Genomic DNA, 17,455 nt, shown 5'->3' on the forward strand with positions numbered 1-17,455 from the left:
TAAACAGTTTTTTTTTTTAATTTTATTGAAGATTTAGTTCTGAACAACTTTAATTCTCAGATATACAAAACAAACAAATTTGTTTTTAAATGAAATGAAAGTAAGAGTCTCTGTAATAATTCAATAATAATTTAAGCAGTTTATGCTTTTCATCTTACACCGTGTGATTATTATGGTAGGGTGCAAAGTAATATTTCAAGAACATAAAGTATTCTATAAATGAGTTTCTTAAAAAAGTTTTCCAAAATGTTACATTCAACTGTTTACTTAAGATTGAGTTAGCAAAAATTGTAATTGTTTAACTGATAAGAAAAGTGAGGTGTAATCGTTATTCACTTGTCATCCCATAAATCAAGTGTGACGGCCAGATTTAATTTATAGAATGGCTTAGATGTAGACCATCTATGGTTATGGTATTATTTGTTGTATTGGTTATGGTAGGGTATTTATAATACTTAGGTTGTAAAAGTAATAAAGCTACTTGCTTATCATATGTGGCTGCTACCTAAGTAATGTTTATACCATAGCCAGACACGGCCAACACTAACGCTATTCCATAAATCAAGTTTGGCACTTGATTTATTTCAATTGCACTTAAGACTCGCATCAAATTTTTTCGTCGGGCAACGTTATTTTTAACGATTCCACTAAATAGATATATAAATAAATAGTAAGCATTGTGAAATAACTGATAAATTTGAAAGAACAATAGGTACATTATCAGTTTATTTATTAATTTATTTTCTTTCTTTTTTAATATTTAGTTTTAATTTAATATTTAATTTAATTTTAAAAATAATTTTACTATTTTTGACAATCTTATTTTACTTTAAACTTGTATACATAACGTTCCATGAAATTTTAATGACACATCTTACAGTGTCTTATCTTTACCCTGTGGACACAGAACATTCTTTAGAAATTTGAGACTATAGATTTTTTCAATTTGAATCTTTATTGCACATTAAAAACTTACAAAAAATAATTTTCATCCCCTCTACATTATATGAAAAATTCCTCAGTGATAAATTTGATATTTCAGCGCCAATGACCAAAAAATAAGGAAATAGGGTGATAAATTCGAACTGTAAACTACAGAAAATTTACTTTACGAAAATGAACACCCTCTCGATTTCAGATACATCTCTCTAGAAGTTAACTAAACCTTGCTTTTAAGATAAATCAGGCAATACTAACGTATCACTTTATTTGAAAACTGTATCATTGTTTCTGACAACTTTTTATTGACTAATAATTTTATAAATAGTTCATAAACGTTGCAATGCCATCTGGTTGTACTGACCTTATACATTTGTCTTTATTTTCTTGCTCTATAGACCCAGTTAAAACACTTATAAAAAAGTATATTGATCATTCCAGTATAATAAACATGAAGAAAAAATTTAAAATATGTACACATAGTTTCCAGGTCCGTCAAAACACACCTCTTGATATTCCATGATTTATAAGGTCTATGAGTAATAATAAAAATACAAGTGGTGATGTTCCAACTTCAATGTTAAAATCTTATATTGTTTACTTTAGGGACAATCTTACAGATTCTATAAATAAATAATGAACATCATCTCGATTTCAGATACATCTCTCTGGAAGTTAACTAAACCTTGTCTTTAATATAAATTAGATAATTCTAATGTATCATTTTAGTTAGTATTCGTGATTTAGTTTAATATTCGTGATTTAGTTTAGTATTCGTGATGACAATTTTCCGTCATTTCTAAAAATGGCTGATGTTTTACCGTGTTTTAAGAAAAACGACCAAACAGATAAGTCGAACTACCGTCCAATTAGTATTCTACCAGCCCTTCTTTAAAGTTTTTGAAACAATTTTATATGAACAAACTATGATATTTATTGAGCCTAGATTCGATAAAATTTTGTGTGGTTTTCGAAGACGTTATGGTTCTCAGCATGCACTTTTTTCATTATATAAGATGTGAAATGAATGTATTAATAATGTAGATGTTGTTGGATAAATATTAATGTAGCTCTCAAAAGCGTACGATTTTATCCCACATGACTTATTAATTGCTGAATTAAATACCAATGGTTTTACTGAAGAAATTTTTAATTTATTGCTATCTTATAACTGTGGTCGTAAACAAAGGGTTAAGAATAGGGTCTTTTGCCTAATATTGGGTAGATATATAATCTTGAGTGCCTCAAGGGTAAATCCTTGAAACCATTATGTATAATAACTTTATAAATGATTTATTTTTATTCATTAAAGATACGGAATTTTGGAATTTTGCGGATTATAACACTATTTATTCTTGTGATTATAGCATTAAGAAGGTTATTTTTAGTTCGCAAAAAGAAGCAACCAATACTATCAATTTGTTTTATTTAAACTCTATGGTTTTTCATCCAGATAAGTTCCAATTTCTTTTTTTTTTGCCTAGTCAAGGTAAAACTACTTGCTATAACAATTGATAAAGATCAAAAGTTTGGGGAACACATTAAACAGTTATGCAGTAAAGCTAATGGTAAATGTTTTGCGCGTTCTTACACGCATAAAATTTATTTTGCTGTTTAATGCATTTATTTTTAGGGCCGGCCATATCGGAGGGAGAAGAGGGCCAAGGAGCACTAGACTAGCCACTCCCTCTGACCCCTCACATACACACTTTTATTTCTAAACTTTTTTTTGTTTAGAAACTGTTAGATATAGTGGACTTTTTTTAGAAATTGACAATTGTGATCCCCCCCCCCTCACTTCAAAACCCGTGTCGTCGGCCTTGATTTTGTTTAACTTCTCTTATTGTCCTCTAATTTGGATGTTTTATTCAAAAAAGATGACAAACTAATTAATAGATTTCATAAAAAAGCTCTAAGCATAGTATATAAAAGATTTGATTTGTCAGTTTATTTCAAAATGAAGGTACTAATATCGAGCTTATGACTCTTTAGTTTTTTGATAGAGTTGGAGGCGGTCATGAAATTTAGTTCTATAAAAGCAAAAATTTTTAGATGTAATAAGCTTTTATAAGCAATGGCAAATTTTGCATAGGGTGCGGGGGGTGACCTGCCCCCTCGCGTTCACTAAGTCAGTTAACTGGCGCTCCCAAAACTTTATGTTTCTCATTACAAAATTCTGCGTTTATTTTCAACGAAAATTAAAAGTTAGGTAATAACATTTTAAACCAATCAGTAAATGTATTTTGAGAAATAATAACTGAAGGAATCTTTTTGTCAAACAAACTTAAATCAGTTTTGTATTACCTTTCGAGCGCCACACCTTTGGAATAAAGTTGTTTTGCTAGATTTTAATTTTGAATTACCAAATACTTTTTGTTTTTTTAAAAATAAACTAAAAAACCTCATTCTTTCATTAGATAGATTATTAAGTTATTTTAAGTAGTAAAAGTTAAAAATATATTTTGGTCTCCATTTTTATTGTTAATATACATGTACAAACAAACCTGCTTTACAAATTTGTAAGCATTTATAGCAGAAAACAAAACAGAGACGTTTTGTTTTAAAAATATATTTTTCATAATCATGATGTACACATTCAACGGATTTATAACATAGTTTGGTGTATCAAAACTATTGTGACTGTACACAGTGCTGGTTTAAGCCCGGGCCCCCTAAATTTAGGGAGCCCCGAAACAGTTTTGAGGACCATTTTTTTTTAATGTTATTTTTTAAGCTGTGGCACACAAAAAATGTCTCAAAAAAAAAATAGCCCGGGCCCCGAAAAGTCTTAATCCGCCTCTGACTGTACAGTGACATATCGTCTCGTTGGTTTTACTCGGTTCTAACTGATCAGAGAGTAGTTTTGAGTAAATCGATGTCAAAAATTGTTATGTTCTTACCATAAAAATTTTTTTTTTTTAGTATCAATTGATAATATTTCTCACCTATGGTTACATAAGCATTTAGTATCACAATTTGTAACTAAAAAATATTTCACTCTTAATTGAAAAATAAATACCCCAAAAAGCAGTTAGAAGCTTGTCATAGTGAATAAGTCATACTTTTTACTATAGCAAGGTTCTAACTGCGGTTATGACGGTAGTTTGAAACATCTTAGCTACTTAAAAGTTTTGTGATTTAAGTAGTTAACTACTTTTCAATTTTGTAACTGAAACGATAATATGATTAAAGGTAATTACCGTATTATCTAACAAGATTCCATCGTTGTATTATGCTTAATAACCATTACATTATAGCCTAAAACCTAAAAGCTTTTCATCGCATCCTGTCATTTTATAGGTGAAGAACCACTGGGTAGTAATCTCGGTCCTGAAAAGACGCAAAAGAAAATACAGTCTTAAATTGTGGGAGTTTAGCATTCAAAATTCTTGAAGTTGGGTTAGTGCTGGCATTTTTTCTGTAAGATTTTTTCATTAAATTTGGCATTAGCAAAAGTCATAGTTTCATTTCAACTATTGATAAATAATTTTAGCACAGCAATGTTAGAAAAAGGTACTAACTTGTAGTTAAATAGATTCGGTGTTAAACAATAGTCCTTGTTATAGAGAAATTAAACTATAGTTTGTTACATTTATTTTATCACTTACATTACAATAAATTTTATAACTTTATCTAGTAACGGTTTATCTCGATAGCTCTTATGTTTTCTAAAAGATATGCTTGATACTTTTGGATCTTACTAGAACGTAGTGCATCTGATTCATCATTGTGTTTAATCTTAATATTTTTGCCGTGTGCTTAAGTCTAGCATTTCTTATCTGATTATTTAAACTCTCCAATGCATCTTCCGTATATACCCCAATTAGCAAAGGTAATTTATGTGATATAGAAGAACTATGCAGTAGCAGTTTATGTACAGTAAGAGGCATTACATACCAGTCGTACAAACTCACTAAAAATTTAGCTGTTTCAGTACAGTATAAATCTAATTCATTGATATTAATAGAATATCCACAAAATATGGTTATGAGAATATTATGTAATCTTTCAATTATATTACAATCAATTTTAGTAATTTCAGAAAAAACTTCACTATTTTAAATGCTCTTCTGGCAGTATTGTTGTCATTGGTATTTCCAGACCCAGTTTTAGGCATGTCAACATATAGGCTTAACCGTTCTCTGAAGAGTACCTGAATCTCTTTTTTTTTTTAAGTCTACAGATAATTTTTCCTCGATTGTTTTTGGCTTATACTTTTTAATTTCTATTTTATAACTCAAATGAAGAATAAATTCCAAGCATTTTATCCAGCAATCCAAAACTGAAACTCCGAGCTCTAAGGCTGACTCATTCTCAGTTTTTGCTTTTAATAAATCAATATTGTTCATTTTGTTGGGTTTAACATTGCACACATTGCAGGATTGAGTGGATTTTGTCTCTGTAAGTGCGTTAACTACCTTATTATCAAACATTGTAAGATCAACTCTATAGATGATATTAAAGATCACCTTTCTTCCTGCAACATCAAAAACTTTGCAAAACGTCTTTAAGGTATTTATTTGATTTTTTAGAAGTGATTCTTCCTCTCTGGATAAAATTGAACTCTCTTTTTTATATTGTTGATGAAGAGTTCTACAAAAGTGACAACTTGAAGGATTTCCATTTTTCCAAATTTCTCAATCTTCTACTTTGAGCAATAGAGACACAAAAGCTGTACTAAAAGGATTTTCTTCACTTTTAAGTTCTATACTTGTGTTGCTTGTCTCGTATTTCTGTTTATAATTACTTTGGCTTGACGCTTAATATCAATCTTTCTATATAAAACTCCAAATATTTTGTTATCTTGACCACAATTAGGCATATCAATCATTTCAGTTATTCTACTAACAGTGTGATCTAACATGCTTTAAAGAGTGCACTTTACAGAAATTTCAGAAAAGTGTATATTCTCAGGATAGCACTTCAATTTTTCCTCGAAAATATCGTGTAAGGTAGGATAAATATGTACGTTATGTACAAGAGCTGAGTTTTTGATCATTTAATATTGTTTATTGCTGAGATTAGTGTTCATTTTTAACGCAAGAGCTTCCTCTACGCTCATATTAATGGGAAAAGTTTTATTCAAAGTTTCATCGACTTTTTCTATCTCTAAAACATTAGAAATATTGTTTTTTAAAATAGAGGCTTTTTTTTTCTGTCTCCAGCAGCATTTACAATTTTTGCAGAAGCTAAAAACAGAGCTTCATGATGTTCAGTGGCTAGTTCTTTCATTTTTGTTTTTTTGCTGCGCTCTCCAAGAACACTCCATTGTTAATGGGGCCTTCCAGAACCAAAATGGCTATTTTTATTGTTCATAAGATTTTTTTGAAACCAATGATTTTCTTTTTGAATAAATGAATCATAATTTCGTTCACATTGTTTTAGTTTTTTTCTTCACCTTTAAAATAAATATAACTAAAGCAACCTTTACTTTATTTAAGTTTTCTTTGCGAATTTCTTCAGTATTTTTTATTTCATTAACTAAATCCTTCCATAATCTTAATTTATCAACTCCCAATTCACGTATATTTGGGATAAGATCTAATCTTTTCATTGTTATTGTTTTTAAGAACCATTGATATAATAAAACTAATATATCAGAAACATTTTAAATTAAATTATATATTTTTTTACTTTACACTGTTTAAAATTTTATTTTGTTATGGCTTTAACAATTGTCACATTGTTACATCCTGCAAATACACTATATCACTAAGTTAACTTTATATTACAGGAAATAATAAAGTTGTTCAGTTAAGCTATTTCAAACATGTTTTATTTATCGAGTAATAAATCGTTCTTTAAATTTGTCCATAATATTTTAACAAACTTTTAAATAGTATATAATGACAAAAGCACGTTTTTTAAAACTATATTTAATATATATGATTTAAAAACTATATTAGAGCAAGTAATACAAGAACCCAGCGGGCACAAGCACGAACAATGTACGTCCAAACGTCGTTCGTCCGTTCTCGGATTAGAAATGAACCTTTAAGTTTTTTTAAATAATAGTTCCAAAATAGCAACTAAACTTTAAATTTAATATTTGTATTATAATTAATATTTGCTAAATGTTCATAAAAAAAACAAAATTTGGTGTTATCACCTATTATGTATTATCACCTTTTAATGCGGGCATCTATCGTGGTGTTTTTTCAAGAATCAGCATAATTCACATCTGAAATTCAGTGTCTTTTTAAATGGCATCCATTGTAAAAAAATGGAAAGTTATCAATAGAAAAGTAAATGCACTTTTAGATTCGTCAAGTGAGGATGAGAGAGTTGTTGAACAACATGTTATTGACTTTTCTCTTCTTACAGAAAAATCAACATCGCTTGGTTCTTCAACTGTTTCATCTTCATTTGATGACATATATTCAGTGAATAGTGACAATGAATTATTGGAGAGTATAAGTATGTCAGACAATATTTTTTTATGCGATAATGCTTACTTAACAGATGATTATTATCCGAACAGTAGTGAATTAGATAGCAACAATACATATTGTTACAGTAGTGATGGTTCTAATGAGGGTGAAATGTCATCATTAGATAAAAAGCTTGCTCATTGTGCAACTAGAAATTGTTGGACTCGTTCATCTGTTAATGAACTTTTATCTATCCTTTGTGAAAGCGGTTGTCCTTGATTATGCATATTATGGAATACTAAAAGGAATTAAAAGTGTTCTAAGTAAAAAAAATGTTCTTGGTAATATTATCAAGTTGTCAATAAATATTAATGGAATTCCTCTTTTTAAATCGTCAAGTATGCAGATGTGGCCATTTCTTGCATGCTTTGATAATTCTGATATATTTGTTATTGGTATCTTTTATGGTGATCATAAACCACACAATATTAATGAATATTTGTTAGATTTTGTTAACGAATGGAATGAGTTAAGGCAGACTAGATTTATGTTCAATGGAGACCAGATAAGCATAGAGATTAAATCTTTTGTTTGTGGTGCACCTTCCAGAGCCTTTTTAAAGTGTATAGTCCCTCATTCTGGTTGTTATTCCTGCGAAAGGTGCATTATTTATGGAACACATGAAGGAAGAGTGGTATTTAATGAAGATGAACATTATTAATTGAGAGATAAAAATTACTTTTGAACAGTTTGGATATCACAATAATCATCAATGATCAATGTCTCCTTTAACTGGAATTGGAATTGATTGCATTTATTCTTTCACACTAGATTACATGCATCTTGTATGCTTAGGTGTAATGTGTCGCATCTTAAATTATCTGAAAAAAGGACCAGGTGGGAAAATATCTGCTACTCAAATTTCAGAGGTATCTTAAGTATTGGTGAGTAATAAGGGATGTATACCAAGTGGGTTTACTCTGCAACTTAGAAGTTTAAATGTCTTGGATAGATAAAAAGCAACAGAATTTCAACAATTTTAATTATATACCGGTCCAGTTGCATTAAGAGGAATAGTATCAAAGAAGTTGTATGAACATTTTTTGGTCCTAAGTATTGCAATGACCTTATTATTAGAAGATGATGACCATCTACGTGTTCCATATTTAGATTATGCAAGTGGTTTACTAAAGTATTTTGTGAATGAAGCTTAGCATATATATGGCAATACATTTGCAGTCTATAATGTGCATAATCTTTTGCACTTAGTTGACGATTCTCGTAATCATTCATGTTCTCTTAACATAATATCATGTTTTCCTTTTAAGAACTTTCTTTAAAGAATGAAAAGAAACATACGGAATTCTTCCAATCCAGTGTCTCAAGTTTTAAAATGACAATCTGATTATCAACATTGTTTTGGAAAATTACCTAAAAAAACTTTAGAAACTAAAATTTCAACTAACAGAAAAGATAGTTGTTTTTTGCTCCACAACTCTACTATTGCTTTTAGAAAGGCAAAGAACAATGATGGTACCTTTCCATGTAATATTATTATTACTAAATATTTAGAATATGTCTTTGATACTCCAGCTCCCTCAATGCAATTTAATATATCATTGTTTTGCACCAAACATTTTAATAAAGTTGCCCAAAGAACATTAAGTTATGCAGATATCTAAGGAAATGTGTTTGTTTGAATGAAAAAAGAGGTTTATCAATATTTCCATTACTGCACAATAATGAAAAAATTTAATTTTAGTTTTTTTCTGAACTTGAAATGTATTTCTTTAAACTAGCTTATTTTATATATATAAATAATTGGGAGAAAAACTTCTTTTTATGTTTAGAACTCTTATATATTTGCTTTTTATTATGATATAAAACTTTTTATGTCTAGAACTCTTTTATATTTGTTTTTATTATGCTATAATTATGATATCATTGCTTCTATTATAGTAAAATAAATATGTCTTGGTGTAGAGCAGTATGGCTGGAAAGATCAGTTAAAGAAGAACTGACAATCCCTTCAGTGTGGGTTGAAGGAGCTCCAAATGAAAAGCAGTTTTGTGATAGCCTAAAGGTATTAATATTTTAAAAGCATGTAAACAACAGTTAATACCTCAGAATGATTGGTTTTGCTTTCCGCTCCTTAAGGAAAAGTGTCGTCATAGTAAGTATTGTGATATTGATATTTTCTCGATCTCATTTATATGTCAATTATCTTTTAAATTGGCAATATAAATTTATTTTTACGAATTAAAAATTATATAAATTTTACTTATATATATATATATATATATATATATATATATATATATATATATTCGTACATACATACATACATACATACATACATACATATAAAATTTAGATGACAGATCAGTATGTGAAGGTTTTGATTTCACAAGTAATGAATCTGAAGCATCCTCAAATAAGAAAGAAGCTGAAAATCAGAAGATGGCTAAAGCCCAAAGAAAAATTTAGTATGTATGCTCCATTGTTTAATTGATTTATGTAGTTTGCACTATTTTTATTTTCAAAATTAAATACCATGCATAATTGTAATTTCTTTGTTTATATATATATAACAAGCACACACATTTGTTTAGACATAGATATTTAAGATTTATATACATTTTTCTTTATTTAGCTACATTTCCTAAACAGAGTTACGTCACGGTCTCCTTTTAATATATCTATTTATATTTTTACATTTAAAGGTGCAAGTTCTGAAACCGATAGAGCTCATGAAGCTGCATTTAGTTAAAACGAAAAAGCTCCAATATTATTTCCTTTACAAAACCCTGAAGCTTCACAATCTCTTGCTATTTCAAAACTTGCTTCAGGTTCTACTCAACCAGCTATAAAATCTTTTACTTCAAATACCTTCACAGAAGCAGTTTTGATGCTTTCATCTTCAAGCTCTTGTCCTAACTTTACATCACCTACTGTATCTAAAATTCCAATCCTGTCTCCACCAAAGTGTACAGTCTCTCCAAAAATCTCCATGTCTTGATTTCCTCTTCCTGAAGCTAGTAAGTTTTCATTTTTTAATTTTTTAATTTTATTGGATTTTTGAAAAAAATCTAATAAACAAAAAAGTTATTGTAAATTATTATATAAAAATAAGCCATTAAGTTGTTAGTTGTTTTATTGTTAAATTGTTTGTATTCAACCTTATTTAATTACTATTTTATATGGAAAGATAAAAATGTTAGGAACATAAAATATTTAAACAAATTACATATTATGACAAGCACTTGTGAATAGTTAAAATACCATAATAAGTTTTTTTAATGGCAAGAGACTCTCCCGATATGCAATTATAGCCAAACATTTTAATATTTCCTTAGTGTTTCTAGATTCAATCTGATAATATTTGTCAGAAATGATGTTTATGTGATTAGTATTAACATAATACACATCTATAGGAAAATTTGATGTTTATTTTTAGAGTTCCAATACAAAGTAATTCATTTGCTCACACAAATTCTTGAAGAGCAGTGTAAGATTGGGGCACACTATGAACCGGAACATTCTTCGTATCATGTGAAAAAATTTGATGATTTAGAAGAATTTGAAAAGTTTGATAATGAACTTTCTGGTGTACTAAAATATCAGCTTCTAGTAAGTGATGATGTAGATATATATATATGTATGTATGTATGTATGTATGTATGTATGTATGTATGTATGTATGTATATGTGCATATATATATATATATATATATATATATATATATATATATATATATATATATATTTAAGAAAATGTTCTGATATATAATAATATATGTTATAATAATATATCATATTGATTTATGAAAAGACAATTAACAATGGTTGGTGGCAGTTCATGTCATGCAAATGTCAAAGCTATCATATTAATGTAAGTTTGTTAAATCCTGTTCTTTAAAACCTTAATTATTAATACCTTCTTTAAAATTTTAGCTATATAAAATTATTTTTTTGCCTTTAAAAAGATTACTGATAGCAGTATTTTATCATTTTTTTAAAAAATAAAATACAAAAACAGGTTTTAGTACAAATTATACAAATGCATTAAGAAACTTTATGTTAAAACAAAATTTTTATAATAGACTTATGACCAACAAGTTGATGGCTTGTTACAACATGGAGGGAAAACACAAGAAAACTTTTAAGAAGACAAACATAAGAGTAATTACAGGTACGTTATTTTCACATTTTTAAATGTTTTTATTAATACAAAGAGTCTATTTTATTTTGAGAGAGTATGAGCTATTTAATAAAGTTTAAATATATTTAAAAGATATGCACGTTTCTTTGGATATATTTGATATCTTAAATTATTAGCCAAGTTAATTTGTTCTCATCTTGAAAAAAAGTAAAATTTTGTTTAAAATATTTTACTTGTTTATGATCAGTTAGTATGTAATAGTTTTACATTTTAGATTCTATGACGAAGTATACTATACACGAAGTGCACCATTCTATTGGCAATATTCTGAAACATGCTACTGACAGAAAAGATGGTGGTGGTCGTGGTGGTGGAAAAGCTGTTGAAGAGGAAGATTTTTTTCATAATAAATCTTTAAGGTCTCACATGAGTTGTTTTATTTATTTTTATTTGTTTTAGTCATTTTACATAAGTCAAGAAAAAGAAAAAGTAAAAAATCAAGTAAGGTTCTTCAACCAAAATGTAATGCAAGAATGTTTAAATTTGACTTTGGTATTTTTGTTCCAAATAGGCTCAAAAACTGTTTTTTCTTCGTATATACGAAAACGTGCAATAAACGATCTTATTGGACATAAGTCCAAAAGATAGTTCATTGCACGTTATCGTTTGGACGTCTGTTAGTATTTCCAATATGAACCAAAATCGTACTTAAAATGTACGTCCATTTTTGACCGAAAATGAACGTCCGATTTGAATATATATTGTACGTTCAGATTTGGACGTCATTCAGTATTTCCAATCTGAACCAAAATTGATCTAAAATTGTACGTTTCGTCCGGACGTACAATGTATGTACAATGAACATACCCGTGCCCGCTGGGTAAAAAATTAAAATTTTTTAAATTTAAAAAAAAATTTTAAATTTTTTAAATTAAAGTTTCCTGCCTAAAAAATTAAAGTTTAAGTTTTCATTTGTTTTGGTTATAACAAAATACTTTCAAAAACAAGGTTTTTAAGTGTTTAACAATATTTGTATTTCTTTAATAACTTCCAATACCGCAGGAGAACGCAGTAATCCCTTTATATTTTAAAAGTAGAAGTATGACGGCTAAACTACAAATGAAAGACGTACATTCTTAATAGAGAAATAAATGACATAATATTTTCCAAACTTGTCTATGATCTACAAATTAGTTTTAATCTGCATTTATTTTAATCGAATGTCAACTTGCTGAGAGCATTGAATTGCTTTCAGTTATATGTATAGATAAAACATCTATAACTTGTAACATACTTAAAACATACAAATTAAAAAATAAAATATATAAAAAATAAAAGATTGAGAAAAAATTAAAATTATTTATTCTACATTTTCAAAAAGTTAAAAATATTAAGAAAAATCGAATAATTGTAAATTAAAGTATTTACAATGTAAAAAAAAGTAAACTTAAGGTAATTAAAAAAAGACACTTAAGGTAATTAGATCCAACTATTGGAGTTGGATCTAATTACTTTAAGTGTCTATAATATCTTTGACATTTGCTTGTTTCCAAAATTGTTCTCGGAGGTTTCACACACGGATATCTTAATGCACCTGAGTCTAATCCGAGAAAAATGCTTGCAAACTTCAAGTGCACTACTCGCGTGCAACACATCAAAGATAAAATAGCTCTAAAACATAAATCATAAAATATGCTTTATGAACTATTAATTACTATTATAACTATGAATTACTTAAATTAGAAACTTATTTGTTCCTTTAGAAATCTATCATTGTACTATCCGTGGTACTGCTTCATACAACTTAACCATGCGTTCATCTAGTGAAAGGTTTTCGGTCAACAACGTGTTGAACTAATTCAACAAGTCATTACAAAAAATAAATGACCTTTGAGCTTTTTTACTTTGTTTACCTCTATGATACATCAAACGACATAGTTGCAGAATTATAGAATCGAGTGCTTTTTTACATTTACTTTGTATCATTTTTTTATATCTAAACTTGATTCAATTGACCAGTCCAAGTTTTGAAAAATTAGCTGATTTATGATTCTGTTTCAAAGGAAGTAAAATAAAAATAAAATAAAAACTTATTTACTTAAACAGCAACTTTACAAATAAAGCAGCAGTAAAAGGAATTTGATCTTGTTGTTGAAAAAATTTGTATAATTGAAAATCTTTGATGTCGAGTCAAATTTTTAACACTACTTTTAATACCTTTTAATACCTTTTTGTAAAATATATCTATATCTATATATATATATATATATATATATATATATATATATATATATATATATATATATATATATATATATATATATATATATATATATACACACACACATTACAAAAAATGATTTATAAATTACAAAAACAGTTTTTTTCGGTCGAATAACTTAAGGATGTTTTCATATGTTTGTTAAAAAAAATCACCAGGTAGTAAAAGCTGCTTCAGATAAGCGGGAACATCTAAAATGTGCCAGTTTGAGTCTGCTGTAATAAATTTCTTTTTTTACAAGCAAAGCAGGCCTTATTTTAACCTTTAATATTATATGCTATAAATTACGACTATATCATACAGGATAACAAACTTTTTTAATGGGAACAATAAAAGAGAGGTCAGACTCCAGTTTAATATGGAAAAGCATGTCATATTTTCAAGCAGATTTTTTATTTTTCAAAAATTCCTCAACGTTTAGAGTTTTAGTCAAGTCAGCTACCTGCTGACTAGTAAGTTACCTATTTGCTGACTATTACGTAAGCTACCTGCTGACTATAAACAAAGAGATTTAGTGAAGTGATGGTAGGGTTATTAAACGAAATTTTTATTTTAAATTGTCGCCACCTTTTAAAAGTAACCGACGTTAATTTCTCCTTTACATAAAATTAAAGAAATATAACAAATACCATTAAATATTAATATCAAATTTTATATTTTACTATTATTATTATATTACCATTATATATTAATAACAAATTTTAACAACAAATGCTGCTGATATGACGTTGGTGCAATTAGGTTTGCCAGATGTCCGGCTTTTACAAAAGAGAATATAGCTGAAGCTATAAAAATAAATTTTTTTTTGTGTTCTCCTTCATAAAAGCCGGATATTTAGCAACATTAGGTGCAATCAAAAAAACGCAAACTTTTTCTTATTAAACCTATGATCTCGCAATGAGCTAATCATATTTTAATAATAAATTTAAAATTTTTAACGCTTCAACATAGCGTGCAACTTCCAACGTTATGTGTTATGCAAGTTATACCAAGACACACTTTAAATTTGATGTTGCGTTTATTTTGCAAATTTCATTTTAAAATATTGAAAAACTATCAGACTGCAATACTGCAATTCTATTACTTAACTAATATAATTTTATGATATGAAATTTAAGTAATAAGTTTTAAATTATATAAATCACTTTTTAATACTCCTTGGGATATTAAACAATCAGAAGTCAAAGAATTACATGTAAAGACATAGTATTCAAGTCTTTAAATTGGAAAGGTTATGAGAGTTTAACATAAGAACTTCGAATTCACTTTTTTTAAAAGGGTTAATCATATTCATTTTAATTCTATTTGTGATATTCTTTTGCACGCATCGGACTATTAGAATGTCAATAAAGAAAGATTTTTCATTTTATAAAATTGGTATTTACAATATATTTTATAAATCATCTAATACTGGCTTTGGAAAAGTACATGTAAACTGGCACACCTCTTGACGTAACGAAACTACTCTGTCCATAATCGTCCAGTTGTTTTTCGATATTGATTTCTATTCCTTTAATGTTTCTAAAGAAATTTATAGAATTTCATTATTTAGGAAAGATCAAGAATTGATTGTTTATTCTACATAATAGATTATAGTTATTTAGTTTAATAGTTTATTATTAAATAGATCATTTTATTTTTTAAAAGCTCAAAACTTTTAAAAGTTATTAATAGTAAACTTTATCAAATTAAATTACTAACTATTTAAAATTTATTTAACTAACCAACAAATTAAATAACTAGTCTATCCTGCCTAATTTTAGGCATAATAAGACCGCAAAAAAAAAGTGCCTTTTGCATTGCAAAATAAAAACTCATACGCAAACAAACGCACTTTCGTCTGTAAACATTACGCGTTCCCACCATTCCGGTGTCTTGTCTTTTAAACTCTTACAAAATTTAATCTTAGGTTGTAATTGAGATGGGTTAATAAAGGTTTTTTAGCTGGTCTTCTTGCAACTAGAATAAAGTCATAACACAACCTTCTAATTGTTCTCGAACTAATAGTAAGCCCCCTTTCCATAGCAAGTGGTGATAACCTTGCAGATGTTGTGTGGGGCTCATTATAACAACATTCATAACAACATAACAACATTCTTTAAAAAACAAACTTCTCAGGATGTGCTCACACGTTTTCTACCACAATTTTTGCGATTTGAATAGTCTTGCACACGTAAAGCAATTTGCACGGCACATCTTGATATTTTTAATTGTTTTGCTTTACTGCTTTGAGATTAGCCCTCCAAAAATAGCATTTATTTTAGCTTTAACAAAGTTATTAATATCACGCTTTTTACCAATAATATGGCAACCTGACGGTGTAAAATAAATCAAAACATCTTCAAAAATCAAAATATAAAAAAAAAGTTATTTGTATCCAAGGTAATAACGCCATAAATAAACAATAAGTTGAAAAAGTTTAAAAAACGTAGCCTGCCTTATTTTTTGGCCACTACTGTACATATAAGTGATGACTTAAAAAGACATAAAACTGTTCAATACTTTTCTGATAGAAAGCACCCTGATCGCCCAACATCCTAGACTGGAAAAAAGAAAGGCAAATTAATGAGACTTGCTAACATTCAAAAAGAGTTCAGTAAAAGAAAAATAGATTTTATTTTCAGTGTAAATCGATCAACAATTAGTTGTCAGTTAAAAAAACAATTATTGTATATAGAAAACGTGAAAAGCCTCTAAAATACACTATTGAACAATAAAAAAAAGGCAAACAAAAGAAGTAGGAAACTCATTAACCAGCTCTATAACACGAAGTCACTTTTGGTCATCAATGATAAAAAATACATTTTCATGCAGGTGACAACATGCCTGGAAATTCGGGATACTACACAAACAACAAAAAAATATGCCAAGAAGATGTTTATAGAAAATGTTTGTAGGAAATATTTATAGGAAATGTTTATAGGAAATATTTATAGGAAAGAGAATTTTTAATGTGGATAGCTATATCTAATTGTGGTATGTCCGACCTATTGTTTCATATTGAAATTCATGTGAAATTATTTGCACGAAGTACATATAAGTGATAACTTAAAAGACTTGAAACTGTTCAATACTTTTCAGATAGAAAGCACCCTGATCGTCCAACATCCTGGACTGGAAAAAAAAAAGGCAAATTAATGAGACTTGCTAACATTCGAAAAGAGTTCCGTAAGAGAAAAATAGATTTTAAATTCAGTGTAAGTCAATTAACAATTGGTTGTCAGTTAAAAAAAAAACATTATTACATACAGGAAACGTGAAAAGACTTAAAAATACACTATTGCACAATAAAAAAAGGCAAATAAAAGAAGCAGAAAACTCATTAACCAGCTCCTTGACATGAAATCACTTTTGGTCATCAATGATGAAAAATACTTTTGTTATGCAGGGGACAATATCCCTTGAAATTCGGGGTACTACACAAACGAAAAAAAAATATGCCAAGAAGATGTTTGCTTTGTAGAGTAAGAGAAATTTCCAAAAAAATTATTGATATGGATAGCCATATCTAATTGTGGTATGTCCGACCCATTGTTGCATACTTCCAAGGCTGTATCAATTAAAATACCAATCTATACTGATAAATGTTTAGAAAAACGATTTCTTTTGTTCATTAACAAGTTTTTATTTTTGTTAATTCACTTCTCAAGGCCAAAAAGGCAACTACAGCTAAAGAGACTTCTTTTGTATGGTTACAACACT

The 17,455-nt window shown here is 28.1% G+C and overlaps 3 protein-coding genes across 3 annotated transcripts; all 3 read left to right on the plus strand.

The window, feature by feature from the left end:
• The first annotated feature begins 7,057 nt into the window (after positions 1-7,057).
• Positions 7,058-10,172, plus strand: LOC136087499 (uncharacterized). The gene is made up of 3 exons (XM_065810389.1): positions 7,058-9,483; positions 9,685-9,796; positions 10,034-10,172. The coding sequence occupies exon 1, from the start codon at positions 7,143-7,145 to the stop codon at positions 7,587-7,589; it is 447 nt and encodes a 148-aa protein (XP_065666461.1). The 5' UTR covers positions 7,058-7,142; the 3' UTR covers positions 7,590-9,483; positions 9,685-9,796; positions 10,034-10,172.
• On the plus strand, positions 7,711-8,031 carry LOC136086907 (uncharacterized). Its single transcript, XM_065809406.1, has one exon. It carries the CDS (start codon positions 7,711-7,713, stop codon positions 8,029-8,031), a length of 321 nt encoding a protein of 106 aa, XP_065665478.1.
• On the plus strand, positions 9,280-11,897 carry LOC136086908 (uncharacterized). The gene is made up of 6 exons (XM_065809407.1): positions 9,280-9,393; positions 9,964-10,075; positions 10,768-10,940; positions 11,143-11,202; positions 11,414-11,502; positions 11,747-11,897. Exons 1-5 carry the CDS (start codon positions 9,280-9,282, stop codon positions 11,474-11,476), a joined length of 522 nt encoding a protein of 173 aa, XP_065665479.1. The 3' UTR covers positions 11,477-11,502; positions 11,747-11,897.
• The last annotated feature ends 5,558 nt before the right edge of the window (positions 11,898-17,455 follow it).

The sequence above is a fragment of the Hydra vulgaris genome, chromosome 11, assembly GCF_038396675.1.
Source record: "Hydra vulgaris chromosome 11, alternate assembly HydraT2T_AEP".
NCBI lineage: Eukaryota > Metazoa > Cnidaria > Hydrozoa > Anthoathecata > Hydridae > Hydra > Hydra vulgaris.